This window comes from Myxocyprinus asiaticus, chromosome 49, assembly GCF_019703515.2.
Source record: "Myxocyprinus asiaticus isolate MX2 ecotype Aquarium Trade chromosome 49, UBuf_Myxa_2, whole genome shotgun sequence".
Lineage (NCBI taxonomy): Eukaryota > Metazoa > Chordata > Actinopteri > Cypriniformes > Catostomidae > Myxocyprinus > Myxocyprinus asiaticus.
In genome coordinates, this window is record NC_059392.1 from 13,752,057 (window position 1) to 13,773,619 (window position 21,563).

At 38.9% G+C, this 21,563-nt stretch overlaps 1 protein-coding gene across 2 annotated transcripts in view; it reads right to left on the reverse strand.

Annotated features, from left to right (window-relative positions):
• Positions 1–445: 445 nt before the first annotated feature.
• The window catches only part of nr5a2 (nuclear receptor subfamily 5, group A, member 2), a 64,214-nt gene continuing 43,096 nt past the window's right edge, over positions 446–21,563 (reverse strand). For both annotated transcript variants that reach the window (XM_051694028.1, XM_051694029.1), the window contains exons 6-7: positions 21,009–21,156; positions 446–1,776 (exon numbers count right to left, since the gene is read on the reverse strand). In XM_051694028.1, the coding sequence (XP_051549988.1) occupies positions 1,529–1,776; positions 21,009–21,156 (396 nt within the window). In that variant the 3' untranslated portion in view covers positions 446–1,528. The remainder of the gene's footprint in view (positions 1,777–21,008; positions 21,157–21,563) is intronic.

The following is a 21,563-nucleotide window of genomic DNA, read 5'->3' on the forward strand; positions in this document are numbered from 1 at the left end:
TATCTGCATTTTTAAAAACTTTCTACAGTAAACAAATACAGTTAGTCGTGACCCCACTCCACTGTGCTTAACACATGGATGAAATCAAAACAATAAATTAAGCTTAACCAGTGATGTACATTTAAACGTAGAATTAAAAGATACATAGAAAGAAGTCCACAGAAAAAGCCTGCACAATTAAAAAACAAAGGTTGAAACTCAGTATTAAGTGAGATTCCTCTCTGATTTAGTGTCTCATGACATAATTAAGTACTGGTCAAGAAATATGAAAACTGTACACACCAAACAAAGCAAACAAGAGGAATATATTCTTTTCTGAACATTTTTCTTGTTTGCTTGTTTTTATATGAAATCATTGCTTTGCAATTTAATGCATCACAGTTATCTCCCACATGACCACACGAATGTAAACACCTCTTATTTCTTTTCAACTGTATAACATTAATACTTTATATATATGTACTTTTTTATTTTACATATCGTAATTCACATCAGCATGGTTAGCTAGCTTGGAAATGAAATAAGGCAAGACTCACATGACTGTGACATCAAATTATTAATACTGATAGTTAAGGTTGGTTCTTTCTTTTTATTTTTTTTCTTCGTTTTTGTTCTCTGCAGGCTTTGGTCTTGTTTTGACCGAGGCACTATTCCTTCATTTTGCCTCTGAGAATGTATTTTGTTCTTGAAACCCATGTACTTTCTCCCATAAGACTGCAAAAATCTGCAAACATTTTACAATAAAATGAAAAGTAAAATTCTGCGCCTATGAATGAAAATGTAATGAGGAAACCGATCTTTTTCTTTTTTACTTTTGGAAGGAAGATGTTGGTGATACATAGCCTCAGAATGACAAAGAAGAAGAAATGGCTGCCAATTTTAACAACAGATGTACTTAATTTTTTGGTGAGGGGTTGGAATAAAGTCTTTGTGTGTGGCACAGAAGCGGGCACCGGCTGGTTGTCCTTTACGAATCTGGCTCTGGCCCAGTTTGTGTGCCTTAAAACAGAGGTGGGGGGGGGCTTATGGCGGGTTCACATGGCCAGGCCCTAATGGAAAGACTGGGTCAGTGCTGGCAAACCAGTATAAGTCTTGAAAGAGAGCCCTCCAATTTAAACCCTCCAATTTAAGTCTGAGTGTAAATTGGACCTGTCAATCACAAGGTCAGCTGCACACAGAACGAATAACGACTGATAGTCATGGTTCGACGATACTATGACAAATCAGTGGCCTAGAGGTCATTATAACACTATTGGTTTGGTTAATTTCTTAATCAGAAATGTATCTGCCCTTTGAGCCAAACCCTTACTTTTAGGTTTTACCATCCCCTCTCTTTTACATCCAAACCAAAGAGCCAGCACGAACTGTCCGACGCACCGCAAGCCCACGCAGTCAGCGTGCATCTCACGTATGCACGATTCATTGTTCAAAGGCTGTGTCTGGTGATGACGCTGGACTGAGGTGGTGCTAGGAGCAGTGTGTGCGATGTGTTGAGACGGAAGGGTTGCGGCCATGTCGCCGCTGGTCCTCAGGCACGTTTGGCGTGCAGCATCTCTATAAGTAGATTGTTACAGGGCACGTCACCATTCAGGTGTTTGTAGTACAGATACTCCTCCGCCTGCAGGCTGATGGCCCGGATCTCTGGCAACCGCAGCAACAGCTGGCCGAACTTGTCCATCTGCTGGGGGTAGTTGCACATGACGTAGTCCAGCAATGCGGCATTGACCTGTTCTTGGACGCTCTCCACCAGGTGGAAGTTCTCTAGGTTTTTCACATCTAAGATGAGATGAAGAACAAAAAAAAATATGGTTATTAAAGTGTGCAATTTCTGGGACCAGAGTGGAATCAAATGGAATTACATAAAATAATGACGGCTTTTTAACAGGTTTCCTAAACACTCCCGCCATCTTCAATTGCTCCATCAAACAGATAGTCCCGTTCCAAACTCATGCCATTGATTGAGCCAGTGGCTTTTTTGGTCCACTCAAACAAACAGAGAAATGATTCGAAAGCATCACAGAGCCAGTAGCTGGGTTTCCATCTAAATGTTTAGCATTTTTTAAGAGCATTTCTAAAAATTCAACTGAAGAAAATACAAATCGTAATGCATTTCCATCCATCTTGAGGAAGCCGCCTTGTCATGATGGAGCAGCTGAATGACCTCCTTGCTTTGGGGAGAGTTTTATTTGCAGGACTGGAGGAATTGTACCTTGTTTTATTTAATGATGCCTGGAGACGCCGCAGAACAAGTGTAATATCTGATATAATGAGGGCTGAAATGCCTTTGCATGTGACTTGGGAGTGCCCACACTCAAATCTGTTCTGGTGAATAGTGAGGACCCACTTTAAAGACCAGCTGTGGGTTAAACATTTACGCATATCAAGAGCTATGTTCGAAGAATTACCAAGGTCTGTCCTTTTGTTGGGCCAGTCACATCAAGCCATTGCACACTCATAAAACATGCACAAATGGTCAAAACAAGCCATCGTTTTGCGAATAAAGTGTTTCTATCACCTTAATGCACATTTTATCTAATGCGCATTTTAAGCGAATTAATCGAGAGTTTATTCACATATCATGTGTTTCCATTCAGGATTTCTTATGTGCAATTTCAAAATGCGTTTAAAAATAGTTGGATGGAAACCCAGCAAGTGTTTACACTTTTCGGCAGAGTTGGATAGTAATGGACGATTACGTAATCAGATAACAAAAATCAACTTGTAATTAGACTGCATTACATTTAAAAAAATATGTGTAGTCATATTACAGTTGGATTACTTTTATGGATTACATAAGGATTACATTAGTCTTGACAAATGGGGAGAATAACTGAACATATTTTAACATAGTTGACATGTACTACGGTGACAGGCTATACTACATCTAAAACAATGGAAAATCTGTTATCATTATTATGGATTTTATGACCTCAGATTAAAAGAGACATGACATTTTTTTTTTGTATTTTAACCCTAAAAAGGGTAAGCATGTACCTCTGAAAATTAACACATTAGGGCCCAAATAATACATTTCCATTCATTTTTTCTAGAATATTGCCTTTATTTTAAAATGTATAGCTTGTAGAAATCATGAAAATAACATTGAAAAGATCGGAGTGTTTGCCACGAGGTCAGCTGCCTTCTCAAAAAATGCTGCCTTTTTACTTTTAGATAAGTCGATGCCAGATTTAATATACAAAGTCACATGTCCTCAGTATTTGCAGGGACCCCCTTTTCAGTATTTTTCACAAAAATTTCAACAACTCTTTGCTCCTCTCCTCAGCCTCTTAAATGTTTATATCCCCCAGGATACAAAAACCTTTTTAGGGTTACAAAGGCAAAAAAATTGTCAAAAGACATGAAACACTCAAGCTACTATTTTTTAGTGCATGCTCAAAATCTCTGGAGATTTTGACCAAAAAATAATTAATTTGGGGAAAATGAATCTCCTGGGACGTAAAATAAGCAGAGACCTCAAATGCTTTTTCATTTCTCATCAGAGAGCAACAATTTGACCTGTAATTTTTCATGCTCCAAATTAGATTCTCACATTTTCCTTGTCATGTCTTCAATTTATGACACGCTAACAGAAATCTTGCAAGCTGAACATGTTCCTGAGTTCCAGATGAGGGTGTGGATGGTTGTATGGCTGCAGGAACTGATAATGATTCCCTGGCATGTGGCTCTATTTAATCAGGTTTGAGGGGCCACCTCATGTGATCTTTTATTTATCCGTTTGACCTGGGGTTGAACGGGAGCATGGTCATCCCACTCTAGTCCATGCTGGGGTCCATGTGCAACTCCAAACAATTGTGAAAAAGCACTTGGACCCACCAGCCATATCTAATGAGCCAGCTGACACTTTGCTGCCCACTCTCTTTTCCCTTAAAAATAATCGGTACTGCCTCAACCGACAGAAAGAGGCAAGAGGAAGGGGGAAGTGACACCTTCAGCATGTAATGAGGTCTATAGAACAAGCTGTGTGTCCTTCATGGTGCTAGTGAGGATGTTTGACCCCTTGGTGACACCAGCAGGCGCAATCAGGACAAGGAAAGGGGAGGGATTTAACAGAAGATGACCAAGTACAAATCTCTAGCTCCACTCCAGATATTTAAGCCCTTGTGAAAATAAGCAAACAAGAAATGCAGTCCTCAGACCTGTCAGTCAAGACCACTTGGTAAGGAAACTTAGACAGTGCATCCCATGTCACCTGTTAGGATTGTGGCATTCCTTTGTGTTCTGCCGTCTCGTAATGCAGTGCTTTGTTTTTGACTAGGTTAATATGATAAAATGTACACTCACTGAAACTTTATTTGGAACACTATGGTCCTAATAAAGTGCCCGACGTGGTCTTCTGCTGTTGTAGCCCATCCGCCTCAAGGTTCAACGTGTTGTGCATTCTGAGATGCTATTGTGCTCACTACAAATGTACAGAGTGGTTATCTGAGTTACTGTAGCCTTTTTGTCAGCTACTTTTTGTCGAACCAGTCTGGCCATTCTCCGTTGACCTCTCACATCAACAAGGAGTTTCCATCCACAGAACTGCCGCTCACTGGATATTTTTTTGTTTTTGCAAAAATTCTGAGTAAACTCTAGAGACTGTTGTAAGTAAAAATCCCATTAGATTAGCAGTTACAGAAATACTCAGCCCATCTGGCACCAACAGACATGCCACGGTCGAAATCACCGAGATCACATTTTTTCCCATTCTGATGATTGATGTGAACATTAACTGAAGCTCCTGACCCATATCTGGATGCTGCCACATGATTGGCTGATTAGATAATCGCATGAATAAGTAGGTGTACATGTTTTGCTAATAAGGTGTTCAGTTAATGTATGTTACCGTTAGTGATTTGTGAATGAATCGTTCTTTTGAACCCATTCTTTTGAATTATTTGGTCGAACCATTCGCAAAGTCTTTGTAGAAATTGGGAATAAATATTAAATATTGGAAAAAATTTATATGAATTATTAACTTTATTGTCAAAATTAGGATTACTATTGTTAATGTTCCCAAGAGTATATTTAGCAACAATGTTGGAACAACAAACAACATAGCTTTGAAACAGCCCTCTGAATTAACCAGTTCGCTAAAATAAATTGGACTTCCCACTGCTAATTACTATGGTTTCTTGCTCACAATTTCTACGAGAGAACTGAGATTTGTTGTAGCTCAGTCTTTCTCTGATTAATTATAGAAAGATTATTAAAAAAGTTTTAATTGCTAATTATTATGGGGCTGCTTTTGAACATAAAAAACTGAAGCATGGGGGGGTGTTAAAAGAGTCAGCTGATCGATGACAATGGCTTTATATCTTCCGCCCCAAGCAAGAGAGGCATGTTGCGAGGAGAGAATTAATGTGTCTGTTTAATTTAACCACAACAAGAAAAGCTTAATCATGCCCTGCTGACAGAGAGCGAAATAGCAAGAAAAAGAAAACATATATAAGCATCCAGTCAGGTTGAAGCATCGCATGGTAAGCACTCTTATCTTCTATCTCAACATTTAGCCACTGTGGGACTAATTATCAACTTTTTCTCTTTTTTCATGAAACATCCTTAGTGTGCACTAGGGTTGGGATGGAGCCTGCCTCTAAACCCTTAGGTCCTAAGGAATACATTGTTCATTTGACTAGCGCTCATGCTAGACGACCCAACATATCCACTCACAGACACCCCCACCATCCCTCGCATTCTGATATGCTGGGATGGTTTTTAATTAGAAAGGATTTTCTAAGTGAAAAAGATCATTCCATGAGAAATTTATGCCGGCAATCCCCCAAAGCCCTCGTGAGATGTAGATTCATTAGTATACTGACATATTTTCACAATGCACAAATATAATGCGTGTTGTGTCTGTATAGTGAAACCTTTATTCGAAAGATGTGTAGCCACCGTTACGATGTTAAACTGCTCGCTACAGTAATGGCATATTGATTTCAATTTGTTGTTATGCATACTGCAAATGAAGATACACGAGGGTATGGAATTTCACCTCTAATAGTTTAGTCAATGAGCAGTTAAATCATAACACAAAATTTGAAAGGCAAATTATGAATCCATTGACATTTCTAGCTGGCTAATGTCACTGGAATAAATGACTTCCTCTCAGAGTCTAATAAAAAACAAACATTGTTTAAAAGCAGGGCAATTAAACGTGCGACTGAGCAGCGCTGTCAGGTGACATTGTGTATGGGTTGCATGTTCATAAGAATTTATTACTCCTTTGGAGCAAAGTATGTACACAACTCCATGAGTACAGCCACAGCATTTCAAAGGGTAAAACATCTGCTATCCTGCCCTGAACACCCCCTCCCTATACATTTACTGCATGCTGTAATCATTAAGTCAATCAAGCATGTCAAAATTTAATCTTTATTCATCATTAACTTCACTTCTAACATCACACCAATCAGGAAATGGGGCGGTGCTGCGGCAGCCCATGAATTTCGATGACCTCAGACGGAGGGCATGTTGGCGGAGGCCTGTTTTCCCTTCTGATCCGGCCCCTGAAATGCCACTCATGGCCAAGGTCCGCTAGGTCACCATTGATAATATTTACCTACTGAATAAATGGTGACTTGAAAGTGTTTTTCTTTTGTTTAAGTGGGTTAGAATGTATTTTAGCATGTATTCAGATATTTTTTGTGATTTTGGTAGATTTCTGAATTTTTTTCAGTTTTGGAATTTTTGCCAAATCAATAAACTATAAGCATAAAAGGAATAGTTCACCCAAAAATTCTGTAGTCATTTTCTCATCCTCAGAAGAAGGCCATTTAAGCTTGGAACAACATGACCCGTCATTCAAGTTTGGAACAACATGACCCATACAATAAAATCTAGAGGAAAAAAATCACACTAGCCGCAAACTTGCCACAAATATGCCACTCATTATTTTCACATGCAAATGAGCTTGTAATTCGCCGCAAATGTTCTCTTCAACGGTAGTGGTAAACCAGCAGCAACTTTGGTAACAATGGACAATTTACTTTACTGTAGGTTTGCCGCAAAGCTCTGTTGCATGTGAAAATGAACAGTGCCGAATTTGTAGCAAGTTTGAACTCGATTTTTGTAAGGGGAGGGTGAGTAAATGGTGACAGAACAATCATTTGTGGGTGAACTATCCCTTTGAGATGAGATGTCGTCTGTCCGAGCAAACTTTGAACAATTTGTCTCATTCCCCCTTTTTTTCCTTCTGATTATGTTGCATATAAATGACTCATCACTTGTTTCTTCAAGGGTTGTTCTTCCTGTCTAAGCCACGAAAAACCTGAAGGGATGTTAGGGCTCAATCTTATTGTCAACTCCCTGGTCAACTCCAACCATTATGAAAGAGAATTAAGCAGGACTGGTACAGTTGGGGATATATTAAGTCAGATGTAAGCCCGTCGTTGTGGTGCTAAGCAGGTAGAAGAGACGTCCTGGTCACTCAAGGATAGTTTTGACACCGCGCACTCAACGTGGTGAGGGATGGCTTAAAACGCCTTAGGTGTGATGAAATAAACACGAGAAGCTTGGGCAAACATTTCTTGTTACAAATGCTAGCTGAAAGGCACTCTGTGTGCTCTTAAGGTGAGGGGAAATATATTTACATCTACTTATTTTTTGCCGCAATCACTGTCGAGAACTAGCAGGTTTGGGCTGAACTGACTATAATGATCGTGCTTAAATTCTTTCATTGTACGATATGCACAAGGCAGTTTTTGTAATCACTAAAATGGCTTTATCTACAGTGTGCAGTGTTTATGGTGTCAGTCATCAGTATAGTATCTGTTGTCCTTTACTACCTTGCAGGTTTAACTTTTTTTTGCTGTAAAATGTGATCTACTGTACCAGCAGCGTCCTCCATTTGACTGGATTCTCACCTGGACATTAGGGTTAGGCATTTGAACAAACTTTAAGTAATTGGCATGTTACTCGTCCCTAAACTCATCCTGCTAATTGAGAAGAGGTGCGTTATTACAGTAAAGCACTAAAAAATACCACAGCACTGTGGTGGCTTTTGCACAGGCAAGCATCACCCACGCTTTCTTTATAAAATGTAAACCTGCTATCTTATTAAACTCTTGCTAATATATTACATTTATTACATGTATCTACAAAATAACAAACCAAAGAAACAATTAGAAAGGCTTATTAAAAGAAAAAGTGGGGGGAAAGCACCTGGCCTGGATGACTTGTAATGGGAGCAGAGGGGAAATCCTGAACTTTGGTTTATTTATGACATATGCTAAGTGGAGATCTCATTAGTACTTTAAACATTAAAGCTAATATATTCTGCGTTTATATATTTGTTAAATGTTGGATAAATTCTGGAAAAAGAGCTTCTTGCTCATTTTCAGAAGCGTCCAGAAAATGTTGTTATTGCTAAACAGCCATAATGGTGTCCATCCTTTTCCTCTCACGATCTGCCTTCAAGAATCTTTTAAGAATCTTTATTTGTACTCAACATGCCCTTGTGTCAGTTGATTACATGCGCAGGAATGGGGTGGTGTGCTCTTCTTGTTTATAATAAAGTGACAGAAAATCATTCAGGGGTCAAGTATCCCCCCAAAACTCTACCTGTGGTCCAGATCCTGCCCATAGTGGAAAACCACACACCTAATGAGGTCATTAAAGCCAAGCTTCCATCAATATCTATCCCTTTTCACTCTACCCCCTTTTTGACAAATTTGAATTAATAATTCAGCACAGTGCCTGGGGATGTATATTTTCTGAGTGAAGGACAGTTAACCCATAGCATGATTTTTCCAGCTTATACTTGCCCCGGACACACACACTTTTCATTTGGACTTTTTAAATTTCTTGTATCCTTGGTTGATGTAAGCGTATTTTATGTTTTTTTGCATAAATGTAGAATTAGAGTAGAGTAGAACTGCATGTGCATCTTTTATCCCGTTATCTCCCTCTACTCTTTCATATCTTGCTGAAGCTGCTTCAATACGAGAGGCAGTGTAAATTCTCACTTAATTAATTCTGCCACATTAGAAGCTGTGGGCTCCTTTACCTCGAGGGTAAGGAGCCCACTGTCAAACTGTCAAAGTTAGGCTAATTTGTGGAGCTTTAGCTTAAATACTGGCAAGATGGATAAAAGTGAGAAAATAACATCATAACTAGGATGTGATACATTCAGAGGACTTTCTGTGCTTTACATTTTGCAAATATAGCTTTTGTGGAAAAATAACCACTAATAAGCACATGACTTGAGTTGTATAGCTGAACTGGATGCAATATAATGTTATTACATCCCATTAATTGAATAAGACCTTGAATAAACCATCATAAACCAACAGTCCAATAAAAAAAAGATCATTATGATATTCTCATTAACGCAATGTGGAAAAAAAGGTATATTATTTAAAGTGTAAACAATTCGTACATTACAGTAGTACTCCCTTGGTACTGCCTTTCATATTTGCTGATTTTAATAAAAAATATTATTGTACAACAGCATCTTGTTTTTAGATAATACAGTAAAAATAAATTACTGCGTTACGGTAATGGAAATCATCTTTGAAAACAATGGGAACAGTAAAAGTGAAATGACCGGACGCATTAAGGTAATGAGAATTGGAGGGTAAAATTGTCCTGAAAATAATGCTACAATATAACAAATCTTAATGGTCCTAAATGTAGGCTTCATTTTCTTTATGCAAAATATTATTTGGGGTTAAATATGATGTAAGGTTTCACCCAAAAAGGTTCGGTGTGCTTTCTTTCTCGAAGTTGCATTAGACCAGCCAATCAGAATAGTGCTTATTGCATCAAGAAAGCGTTTAATGGTGTGCCTTATGACTAAATGATTATGAACGAGTCATGAACCCCACACAGTTCAACATCAAGACAGTCTCCAAGCATGGCAATAACCAGGAATAGACAACACCTCACTCCACCACTCTTCCCAACATTCCCAGTGTTGACAGACAACACACGGCTCTTGCTGGGTCTCACACCATAAGTGTCTCTTAGTGACCTAACGCCTCTCCTCCCATTCTTTTTAAACCTTCTTTCCCCATTTGGGGTGAGCGAGACGATTGTTTAGATTAATTCTAATTTCTATATTTGTCCCTGAAGTGTGACCCTCCCACACCATCCCTTGTTCCTCACACTTGCCAGGACTGTGCAGGTTTACGTTACAGAAGACTGATGATGGGGTGTTTTTTCCAATGAGAAATCAGTGCAGGCATTCCTCGGCTTTGTTACAATGAAGGGGGGAGAAAGGAGATGTGGATGAAAAGGAGAACAAGAGACAGGCTGCAGCACCTGTTGAATCATTTGTGCCGTCACGTTTAACTGCTGGCTCTGGTTACAGTGGCCTGTTTTTAGTGCCAAAATGGCATAGCTGCTCTCTTATGGCCCGCAGATGAGCACTGGGCACACTCTTTGTGATACTGTTGCTTTGACAGATGTTTGATTTTTATTATATCCAACATAGAAAACTATAAAGGCTTTGTTTCTCAGAACATAAAATTTTTAGAACTTACAATATAGTCTATTTTAATATAAAAGTAAATTTGTAACAATTAACTTGAAGAAGGCTGCATGTATAATGCTTTCGTAATACCTTATAATACAGCTTATAATCAGTTGTATGTTCTCCTAAATAATCGTAACCAGGGTACGAAATTTACTTTTTTGCCCACTAGCCAAAGTGGCCTAATTTTCCCAGCCATTTTTATTTTTTCACCAGCCACTTTGATTTTTAATATATATATATATATATATATACACACTCACTGATCACTTTATAAGGAACACTATGGTCCTAATAAAGTGCCAGACATTGTCTTCTGCTGTTGTAGCCCATCCGCCTCAAGGTATATATATATGTGTATATACACACACACACACACAAATCTGAAAAAACAGAAGCAGAACTATTTGCAGGGGAAAGGTGCATGTCTGCTCAGCTGTGTAGTGTGTGTTTGACCTGCTGAGTGCCCATGGGGGCTGAAAAATGGTGCTGTGTTTTCCTTCTAGTATGACTGGGTCACTTTTATAGATGTCCATGGCACAGAACTCTTTTTATGGGATCGATTGAGAAATGACAGGCTGGGGCGAGGGGAGTTTATGTTATATCTTGTGTAATGCCCTTTTCTGTGTTTGTGTGCAATGTTTAAATAAGACCTGGTGGCTCCCTGATCAATAGACACATCCTACTGCGGCCGCAGCTCGTGTTTTCTCTGGCAGACCAGGCAATCACTCACCAGAGAAAGGTCCTGGGCTAGTCTGCAGACTTTATAAGATATTATTGTATGCCCTAAGAAGTTCTGGTTTTAATTGCCACTGAATAAAGTAGCATCTGCAGCTATGATGCACCCATGGTGCGATATTAGCACGGTTGCATGCTAGGATACGAGCTATGATAACATTAAGGGGATGCTAGAGAGACCTTTGGTCACGTAAGAGCTGAAGAAAAGAAGAAATTCTGAGATATGCACAAACAACAACAACAACAAGTCCCCTTTACAATGCGTAAAAATGCAAAGCACGGTTGTGGTGAGGGTGAATAATGATCTTCAGCCCATTGATTGGAAAAACAAAGCCTGTATATGTTTGTCCCGGATGGACTGCAAGTCTCATAAATCTTTAAGTGTGATCTGTTTTTGCCATGGCTCCTTTTTAGACCTTTCTTTTCAAATGCATCCCTTTCGATTCAAGTGATAGACCAAAACAGCAAGCTATTATTATTTAATAGTGTGTTAACTCATTATACTTTGAAATTAATTGGTATTGCATGTTAAAGCTGAAAGTATAGCTATACCTTTTGGATCAGTAGGTACCAACTACGAAGGAGCGAAATTAAATGCAAAATTCCTGAACATTAAGGGTATTGATAGCTCTTCTTAACAGTGAATCTTGTAGCATTGCTGGGCAGATTTGACAAAAATGGCACCCAAGTGCTCTGTTGTAGGGCAACTATCTGCAAAAACAGACAGAGAGAAGTCAGAACTCATATGATTGATATTTCCAGTGCAGATATCACTTAGGAAACACCTGACATGAGTAAGGCATGTTCTGGGCCCGGCCTGCCTCCTAAGTATTGTACCGTGTGCCAGCCAGCATGTTATGCAGCCAGTAATAAAAGTTGGTCATTGATTTTCTGTAGTTGCTTGTAACAGTTAATGTTAATGCATCAATAGCTAAAGGAAAGCACAAGGTTTAATAGGAGGCTGAGAATGTGGAAATATGGGAGGGTTGGGTGTTAAATCACAAAATCTATCCCCCAGATCGATAAGACAGTTACAGCAAGTGTCCCTCTGCTTTCCTAATGTTTTATAATAAACTGACAGCTTGTAATAAGGGTCTGGCAGAGGAAGAGAGGAACCCAAAGGGACGAAAGCAAGAGTTGTGAGATGGAGCGAGAGAAGGAGAACAAGCATAAAGCTCACTGTATTCTCAATCACTTCATTCAGGGCTTTTGTCAAAGGAAAACCAGCCGTTCTAGTTCCTACCAATTTAACAAAACAAAGAAAGTTTGAAAATGTTTTTCTGGAAGTGGGGAAATTTTCGACCAAACTTTTAAAAACACATTATGGTTAAAATTTTAGTGCCAGATTTAATAATATTCTGAAAACAGAATTTGAATGCCTGCCATTTAATTATGCTGAATTTCACTGATTTTACCCAAAATTTGTTCAGAAAATAACCACCCCCTTTAAGGGATAGGTCACCTAAAAAGAAAGTTTCTCATCATTTACTCACCATCATGTTGTTCCGAGCCCAAATTTTTTCTTTATTTTTTCTTTTTCTTTTGTGGAACACAAATGGAGATGTAAGGCAGCATGAAAGTCTCAGTCACTGTTCAGTTCCATTGCATTTTATTATTTTATTTTTTCTATCGACTGAAAGTTTTTTTAATGGCTGATGCGATATCTAGAGAGCAGGGTGGCCGATAAGCCGATATAATGCCTATGTATATATATATATAAAATATATTATGACACAATTTAATATGATAGTAAATGACTTTTACATTAAATTGCAAATAATTAAAACTTTTATTTAGCATATTTATAAAAAATTTTACAGAAAAACTTTTACCTCTATAAAATAGAAAATACATCTTAAAAAATAAGATTCTTGTGCATCCATGGTTTCCAAAACATATCGGTGAAATGGAAAAATTTATCGTTCGATGCCAATAATTTTAAAATACCAAATATACATCAGGCAGATATGTTGGCCTCAGCTATATATCATTCGAATATATGATATAGAAGCTTGACGCAGCGCTATGAAAACAACAGAACGTACAGTAGGTGTCTCGAGAAGTGTCTTCTTTTTTAACTTGACTCAGTGTCTAAAAAACATGGTGCTCCTGTGTGAGAAGATGAAAAAAAAAAAGTAGTGAGACACGATGGTCAAAGATGTCCGTCTAATGCATGTTTACATAAAATAACAACTGAAAAACAGTGAGGACGGATGCAAAAATGTGGTGTGAACAGCCCCTTACATGTTTGGAAGAACACAAGGGGTAAGTAAATAATGACATAATTTTTTATTTTTAAGTAAACTATCCCTTTAACGGTGATAGTCATACTTTTTGTGTTGTTTGCATTACATCAAACATATGAGAAGCAAATTTAAGCATCGCAGAGTTGAAAACATCACAGCGAAATTTCAATCCATCAATAATACACCCAAATAGTTTTAATCTCGCCTTTATCAAGAGTAAATCCACAGATGTAGATTCCAGTGCCTATAGAACACTTGTCCACATGACTTATCTGAAGTGTTTTTAGGCACACAAAAGCTAATGGCTAATGAGCACCAATCACACATAAAATTGTTTGGAATTTAAAGCTAATCATAAAGTAATGTGTAGTAACAGATAAAGAACAAAAAGAATGATAAACCGATGAGATAACAGCAGATTGCAGCAATGACACACAAGCAAAGTGTCGAAATCAGAGAGGAATGGCTGGAATTCCGCGAAATTGCTGAATGCATGACAAAACCTAGTAGTGCTTAAGGCAAAGTGCAGTTCATCCTTTCACTCCCCTTTAAATGCAAGAGCCCGCTGTGTTGCTCTGTGTAGACAGATGTGGCAGATATCAGCGGCTTTTAAAGCCTGATAAAGTCTGAAAGCCTCTTAAGGCCCCTAATGAGGGTGCCGTTTCAAAGAGAGCCTCTCTCCGATGTGGCAGGAGTGAAGCTTTTGATTTCTGTCACGTGGAATGAAAGGACAGTGGGCAAAAGAAATAACCCTTAAATATTAGGGTCATTGCACCGGCCCTCTGCCTCCTCTACTTCAGATTTGTAAAATATCGGAGCACTCAGGATTGATTAGAAGGTTTTTCACCTTTGAGTGAAATCTAAATTAACGTATTTGGTGACAACAAGGAATGTTTATGGGAAGGGAGCGTGTTAAATTTGATGCACTGAGTGGTCAGATCGGGAAAGGGCTGTCACAAATCATTGAAAATAAATATTTGATTTTTTTCTTCATCCACAAATTCTACATGTGCTTCTACAGCTTCGCCGTCAATCTTTTTTTCATATGACAACAATTGTCTCATTTTACAAGAATTATCTGAGACAAAGTGGATACTTAAACAAAGAGAACTGAGCTATGAAAGAGAAACCTCTGAGCAATAAAATCTTCATTTTGGCATGCTGGTTTTTCAAAGGGTGGCTGCACACACATGCACTTGCTTTATATGTGTATTGATCAGGCTCAGGCCTCACATCTTCCACATGACTTACAACCTGTCAGTGCCAAACTGCATAGCTCACAAGAAAAACCTGCCCCCATTATCTTGCATTTAATTAAGACATAGCTGCAGTTTTATGCACCATTATTTGGCCCCAGCCAGGGGTCTCCAAGGCATAAATATTGAACCGTCCCAGCCCTCGAATGTTAATCAATCCCAACCGACTTCCAAATTATTTGGTCTGTTTCAGGAAATGAATATTTGCACCTGTTATGAGACCTTTCCGCATGCATTACTGATCTCTCCTCTCTTTGCACAAGGGTAGACTTATTGATTTAGATCAAGAAAACAACACAGGCCATCTTAATTAGAGCCTATCTATGTGGGAACATCCTTTTTTGCTTCTTTAAAGGAAGGGAAAAGAGAAAAGGACTCTCTTTTTGAATGCATGCCATGACTTTATGATGTGTTGTTCAGAGGTGTTTGCCAGAGATCCCCAGAGCCCAGCCTTAGGCACCTGAGAGTCAAAAGAGCTTGTTGCTTGTGGGGTTTTTTTGGTTGTCTAGAGTGCTAAACATGTAGTGCTGCCGTTTGTTAGTCACTTACAGAACTGGACTGGTGCAGTTTTCCATTCAAAGCAAAAGTGGGTTCATGAAGGCAAGCTACTACACTATCCTCTTTTGTGCACAAAGCACACTCTGGACATATTTGACAATTTCATTGTTTACCCACCACTTCTAGGGAGATATTATTGCTTCTCAAATAGCCACGCCTTAAAGGGTTAGTTAACCCAAAAGTGAAAATTCTCTCATCATTTACTAACCCTCATGCCATCCCAGGTGTTTATGACTTTATTTCTTCAGCAGAACACATTTGAAGAAAAATAGAAAAAATATCTTTGCTCAGTAGGTCATTAAAATGCAAGTGGATGGTGATCCGACCTTTGAAGCTCCAAAGAGAGCAGACAGTCAGCATAAATGTCATCCACACGACTCGGCTGGTTAAATGAATGTCATCTAAAGCAAAACGATGGCTTTTGGTGTGAAAAAGATCAATATTTAAGTACTTTTTAACTATAAATCATCACTTCCAGTCGGCTGCAGTATGAGCGTGTGACGTAATCGTGTTGGCACGTTTGTGTGTGAACAGACACGTGCAACACACCCAGAAGAGCAGCACTGTTTACAACTGAGTACAGAAGCTTCTTTGGTTTTGGTTTAGATCTGTATTTGTATCTGTTTTGGGTATTTGTGTGCTTATCCTGGATGTCTAAACCGAGAGAAAAACAAGAGATTACGTCCACCCTATCGTGAATGCGCATAATGCTGTTAACCGGAAGCGATGATTTATAGTTAAATATTTATATTTTTCGCACCAAAAGCGATTGTTTTGCTTTAGAAGACATTCATTTAACCAGTGGAGTCGTATGGATGACATTTATGCTGACTGTCTGTGATTTGTAAAGCTTCAAAGGTCAGATCACCATCCAAGTGCATTTTAAGAACCTACTGAGCTAAGATATTTTTCTACTTTTCTTTAAATGTGTTCTGATCAAGAAAGAAAGTCATACACCCCTGGAATGGCATGAGGGTGAGTAAATGATGAAAGAATTTTCATTTTGAACCCCTGGTTTTTACCATTGCTGTGCATTTTGTTCATTTTCACTGCTTGAGTTCTTTATAGATAAATCGGTAGAGTACTATAAAATTATTATTTTTTTGACGGTAAGGTTTATGGTTGGGGTATGGGTTAGGGTGTAAAGTTAATAAAATATGAATTCCTGTAGACTGTTTAACATCAATTACAACTAAAAATACAACTCACTTTTAGCACCTCTCTCTGGACGTTTCAACCTGAAACTGAAGCTCACATGTGCCAATATGTTAAACAACACTTCCAGCTTCAGTCACTGGGTAGTGGGTGAAGTGCTCTGAATTTCGGTAAGCACAGACCAATTTCAGCAGCAAAACTTTTGACCTACTGTTGCTCAATTCACAGTGTGATCAGTCTGACTAGAGTGAGACGCAATTTCTTGACTAACTTAACTGCTCAGTTACTGCTCTACATTTCTTGCAGACGTCTCTGGCAGCAGAAATATGATTGCGTGACTCCTGAAATGTTTGCCAACGTTTCAGTCGTCTTCACCCTCCTCCCTCCAACAAGAACATTGTTCATCCTTCACCGCCTCTTATGCTGTTGAGGAAATCAATGCCCTGGCTGTAATTATTTAAACACTGATAAAGCCTTCAGCTCCAGCTAGAGCCCAAACATCTATTCAATACATGAAGACTGACAGCACGAAAGATAGAGACGCTTCGGCTGCGGAAAAGCATGAGAAGTGACTGGTTAACTGCAATCGGTCCTCTTGACAAGCCGGAGGAATCGAGGAGACAAGTGACTGCTCCTGGGTCAACTCATGTCTGTCCTCCTCTTTATTGACACTTAGCTTTACAAAGAGCCCCACTGGGCTCCCCGACAGTGACAAATAGCGATGGTTTGTGCATGCTGATAGAGAACGAACACTAACTTAGAGCAGTGGGGAGTGGAAAAACATGTCAGACTGGGTAAATGCGACTTTGATTTCCGTTAAATGGCTTCATTTGTAAATTCAATCCAGAAACTGTGCTTAAAGTGTTTAAGAGGGCTGGTCCAGTGGATTGGATGTTATGGAGGCCAGACAGGCACACAGTATATTGAGCTTGTTTGTGTGTGGCCTTGAGTTTACCAGCACATTTACCTGCTTATCTGTTTCTGTTTTGGGGTTTATTCAAATTGAGCTGCCTCTGCAAAAAACAGGCTCCATAAACAGTTGTTTGCAGTGGAATCGTATAGTGTAGAGACAGAAATATGTTGAGCAGGGGGCCTGGGCAGCTCAGCGAGTACTGACGCTGACTACCACCCCTGGAGTCGCGAGTTCGAAATGCGCGTATTGACGGTCTCAGACGTGGAGGCAACTGAGATTTGTCCTCCGCCACCCGGATTGAGGCGAGTCACTACATCACCACGAGGACTTAGAGCGCATTGGGAATTGGACATTCCATATTGGGGAGAAAAGGGGGAAAAAAATAAAGAAATATGTTCAGCATGAAAAAAAGGTTAACATCTTCAACATTGATGTGTTGTACAGTCATATTCTACTTATTATGTCTTTACGTAATACACCTGAGTTTCATCCCATTAAACAAACGTACCTGGTTGAGATATCTGTGAAAGCACTTATCGCCTGGTAAGCATTGTGTTCTTCTCTAAGAACATACAAACATCTGGTAAACATCTTAAAAGAGCTAATTAAAATGTAAAATACTAAGGCCCAAAACATACTCTACACAAGTATGTGACAGCAAGCGCATCTAGCAATGGAAGCTCGGTTGCACGTGTCATTGTATTTCAAAATGCATTAGAATGCAATTCATAAAGCAACACAAGTATTGCATTCTCATCATTGCCACAAGGGCAACATACATTGTGGCATTAGTTTAAACTGTTTTCTTCTACGATCAGCATTTGTTTTCAGGTAAGCTACAGATGGAAGAAAATCTTGATGAGCAAGTTAGAGCTTAAATTTATTTTTTAAAACTAGCTACCTGAATAATTAAATAGTTTAATGGCAAAAACATCTGAAGGTAATCCCCTTGAGCACAGAGGATTGTTACCGCCACAGTAATGCAGAAACACACATGTACAATGGGACTGTGTGCTTGCAAAACATTGGCTATAGAGCATGTTTACGGCTTTAATCGTTGCCAAAACACTGTAGCAATGTATTGCAGATGAGCAAAAGCTCTATGAATTACATCTAGATAAAAATGCACAAAATCACCTTGGTGACGTACGCATGTTATATCTTGTAAAAATGTCTTGTGGCTAAAACCTCATATTTGCCTTTGTGGAAAAATGCACTCTGTGAATGAAGGATTGAGATATTCCTGTAGTTTTTACAAGGCAATATGGGATTTTCATACTTCATTTAATTAAAATCTGACAGGCTCCTTAATACAGGAAAAGTGTATACATATCTCAAAGAGTATGCTCACTTATACATAGAACACCTTTCAACCACCACCCACAGGATACTATTAATCGTAGCTACCTTTGATCTTTAGGCTTAGTTCTCTTAGTGTCATGGTCTCTCTGGGTTGGCACACAACATGGGTGGGGTTAGCTGCTAGCACGGGGCAGTAACTGGGTCCATACACTCCCCTCAGGTGAGAGTTTTATTATGGATGATGTTTTTGCCAAATTATTTACACACACCCCCCCCCCCCAAACCTCTACCATGGCAAAACACCTCCGCCATGCAAACCCGATCAACATAAACATAAACTTCGCAAGGCTGAGTGATCTGGGTGGGAGTTTCATGTATTCTGAGCGCTGGTCTTTGGTGTAGGTAAGATGTGGAAAACCTTTTCAAGGTGTGGCTAGGGAACTGACATAGATGCTCACACCCGACTCTGTGTTTTCTAGTAGTTCAGGGACGTGGCAAATGGAAAAGTTGCCACTGAAAGCACACACGCCGTATACACATCAAATTCTGTCTCTTCTAATATCTGGATCCACAAGACAGAACAATCGCAACTGATATGATGATAATTTCGATGTGGACGGTGGAAATCAATATTCCAGAATGTTCTTGTGGGCCCAACAGACGCCCAGTGCTAGTCTTTCATGGTGGCAACCTGCGTCTTTTGTGAATTGGTTGCAAGAGCTTCCTTGACCTCAGAGGTTTTATCGGTTTATGATTTTGAGCGATGTAACGTGATCACTTCAATGTAAATATCGGGCTAGCAAGTAGAAGGTTATTGACAGTTGTAAAAGCAAAACAGGATCCATTCACCACATACATTTATTAAACCAATGGTGCAAGATTTTACATTTGTGTGAGCTTCGTTTCAATGAATCTTTGACCTTGATTGTGTACATGTGCAAGTTATAGCAGGAATATTTGTGGCTTAGTAACTCTCAAGTGCTATTTACATGTACCATGTAATGATTTAACCAACATAGTCTCATGACAACTCGCAAAATCGTAAGATATCGTACAACTTGGCTCATACTGAAAGATCTGATTTTTATTCCCATAGAGACCAACCAATCAACAAACAGAATTTCAAATCGATACAATACAGGCATCAAATTTTAGCTAGCCTCCCAACCAACACTTTATTTTTAGAAAGAAAACGTCTGTGAGAACATTTTGTTACTTATTCCATGTTTATTTATTCAAATGAAAATGACTGATGTATGTCATTAACCTGAAATACACTTCCCTTGTCTCATTCCAAACCCAAATGTTTTCTTTCTTCCATGGTACAAAAGTTTGGGGTTAGTCTTGATGTTTAGGTTTGGGTTAGGGATTAAATTTAGGAAAATCATAATAACATAATTCGTTGGTTTTTTATTTTCTCCATAGGAGTAAAATTTGTGTGTTTTTGTACGATCCAACTCGTCCGACTTCTTTTAATTTTTCCATCTTGTACTATTATTACGACTTGTCATGTGACCAGGTTGGATTTACCAGATACAGCATGACAAAAATCCACTAAGATGACCATTATAACATGCTACTGTTGCTTGTTAAATATCCATGCCAACTAATGAGATCTGTTTTAATATATTGCACTTTAATTTTGATTTAAAAGACTAGTTCTCTCAAAAATTTAAATTCTGATCATTTAAATATGCCGCGTCAAGACTATTGACGTCAAATGTCACTGGCTCTTGCGGAACTCTCGACTGATTGTCACTGACACCAAACATGGTGCAACAAATCCTGACATGCCATGTTTGATTGTACGCAAACGCAAATGAGATTTGAAAGCCATGGTAGAGGCGAGAATTTTTAGAGAATATCAAACTAATATAGCAAACAAGTCATATTCCTCAAAACTACTCTTTTTGCTTTCCACTGAAAAAGTCATATGGAAAGCAAGTTATACAGGTTAAAAATGATGTGAGGTCCATAATTTTTCACACATAATTTTTGGGTGAACAACTCCTTTAACAAACAACCACATTTGGGTTGGACTGAGTATGGTTGTAGAGATTTGGGTTGTTGGTTAAGGCTGCAGTTTAACGCTGTACTTAGAACAGTTTTGCTGTTTCCTACAGTGTTTAACAGTTGGTTTTGAAGAGAAAAGGCTGTTCTGATAGAGTCAGGCAAGACAAGGTATCCGGGTGAGACGGTGGCATTCATAATTATGGTCTTATCGTACAGGGAAAGTGAATAGCGTCTCCTGGCTTATCCCAAGGTCCCTCAAGAACCTTGGGAGCCTGCAAGTGAGATTTGGATAATGCATAGAGGCCATTGCCCACTTCTCTCTTCCCCTCCATCCCTTTCTCTAAACTCACCCAAGCTGAACAGCACCAGGAACTTGAGGCAGACAAACTCCCTCTGGTCCAGCTGGAGAGAACGCAGTTTGCTTACCAGCTCCTGCGCGTGACTCAGGAGGTTGTTGAGTGTGGCCCCGGCTTGGGAGGCAATTAGGGTATAATCCACCTGAAGAAAAGGGGGCGAGAGTACAGACACACATAGGTGATAAGACATTACAACAAGCAACATGGCACATCTATAAAAATTCGAAACAATCTCTGGTACATAAAGTGGCTTTTAAAATTCAAGAGTCCACTTATGAAAACATCAATTTTGCTAATTTCATATAGCTTTTTATTATATTGCCAGCATAACAGTTTGAGTGAAAAGTTGTAAAATTTTAAGAATCAGACATTGAAAAAACAATATTGATCATCCACTATCGATCTGAATATTGGGGGGATGCGCTTCCTCGATGTCTATAGGGGTTACGGCCCTGCTCAGTACTATTACATTTCAACATGTACACAAACATGAACTTCATATGGAGGAAACATTATTCAGTCTCATTTACATTTTACACATTTACATGA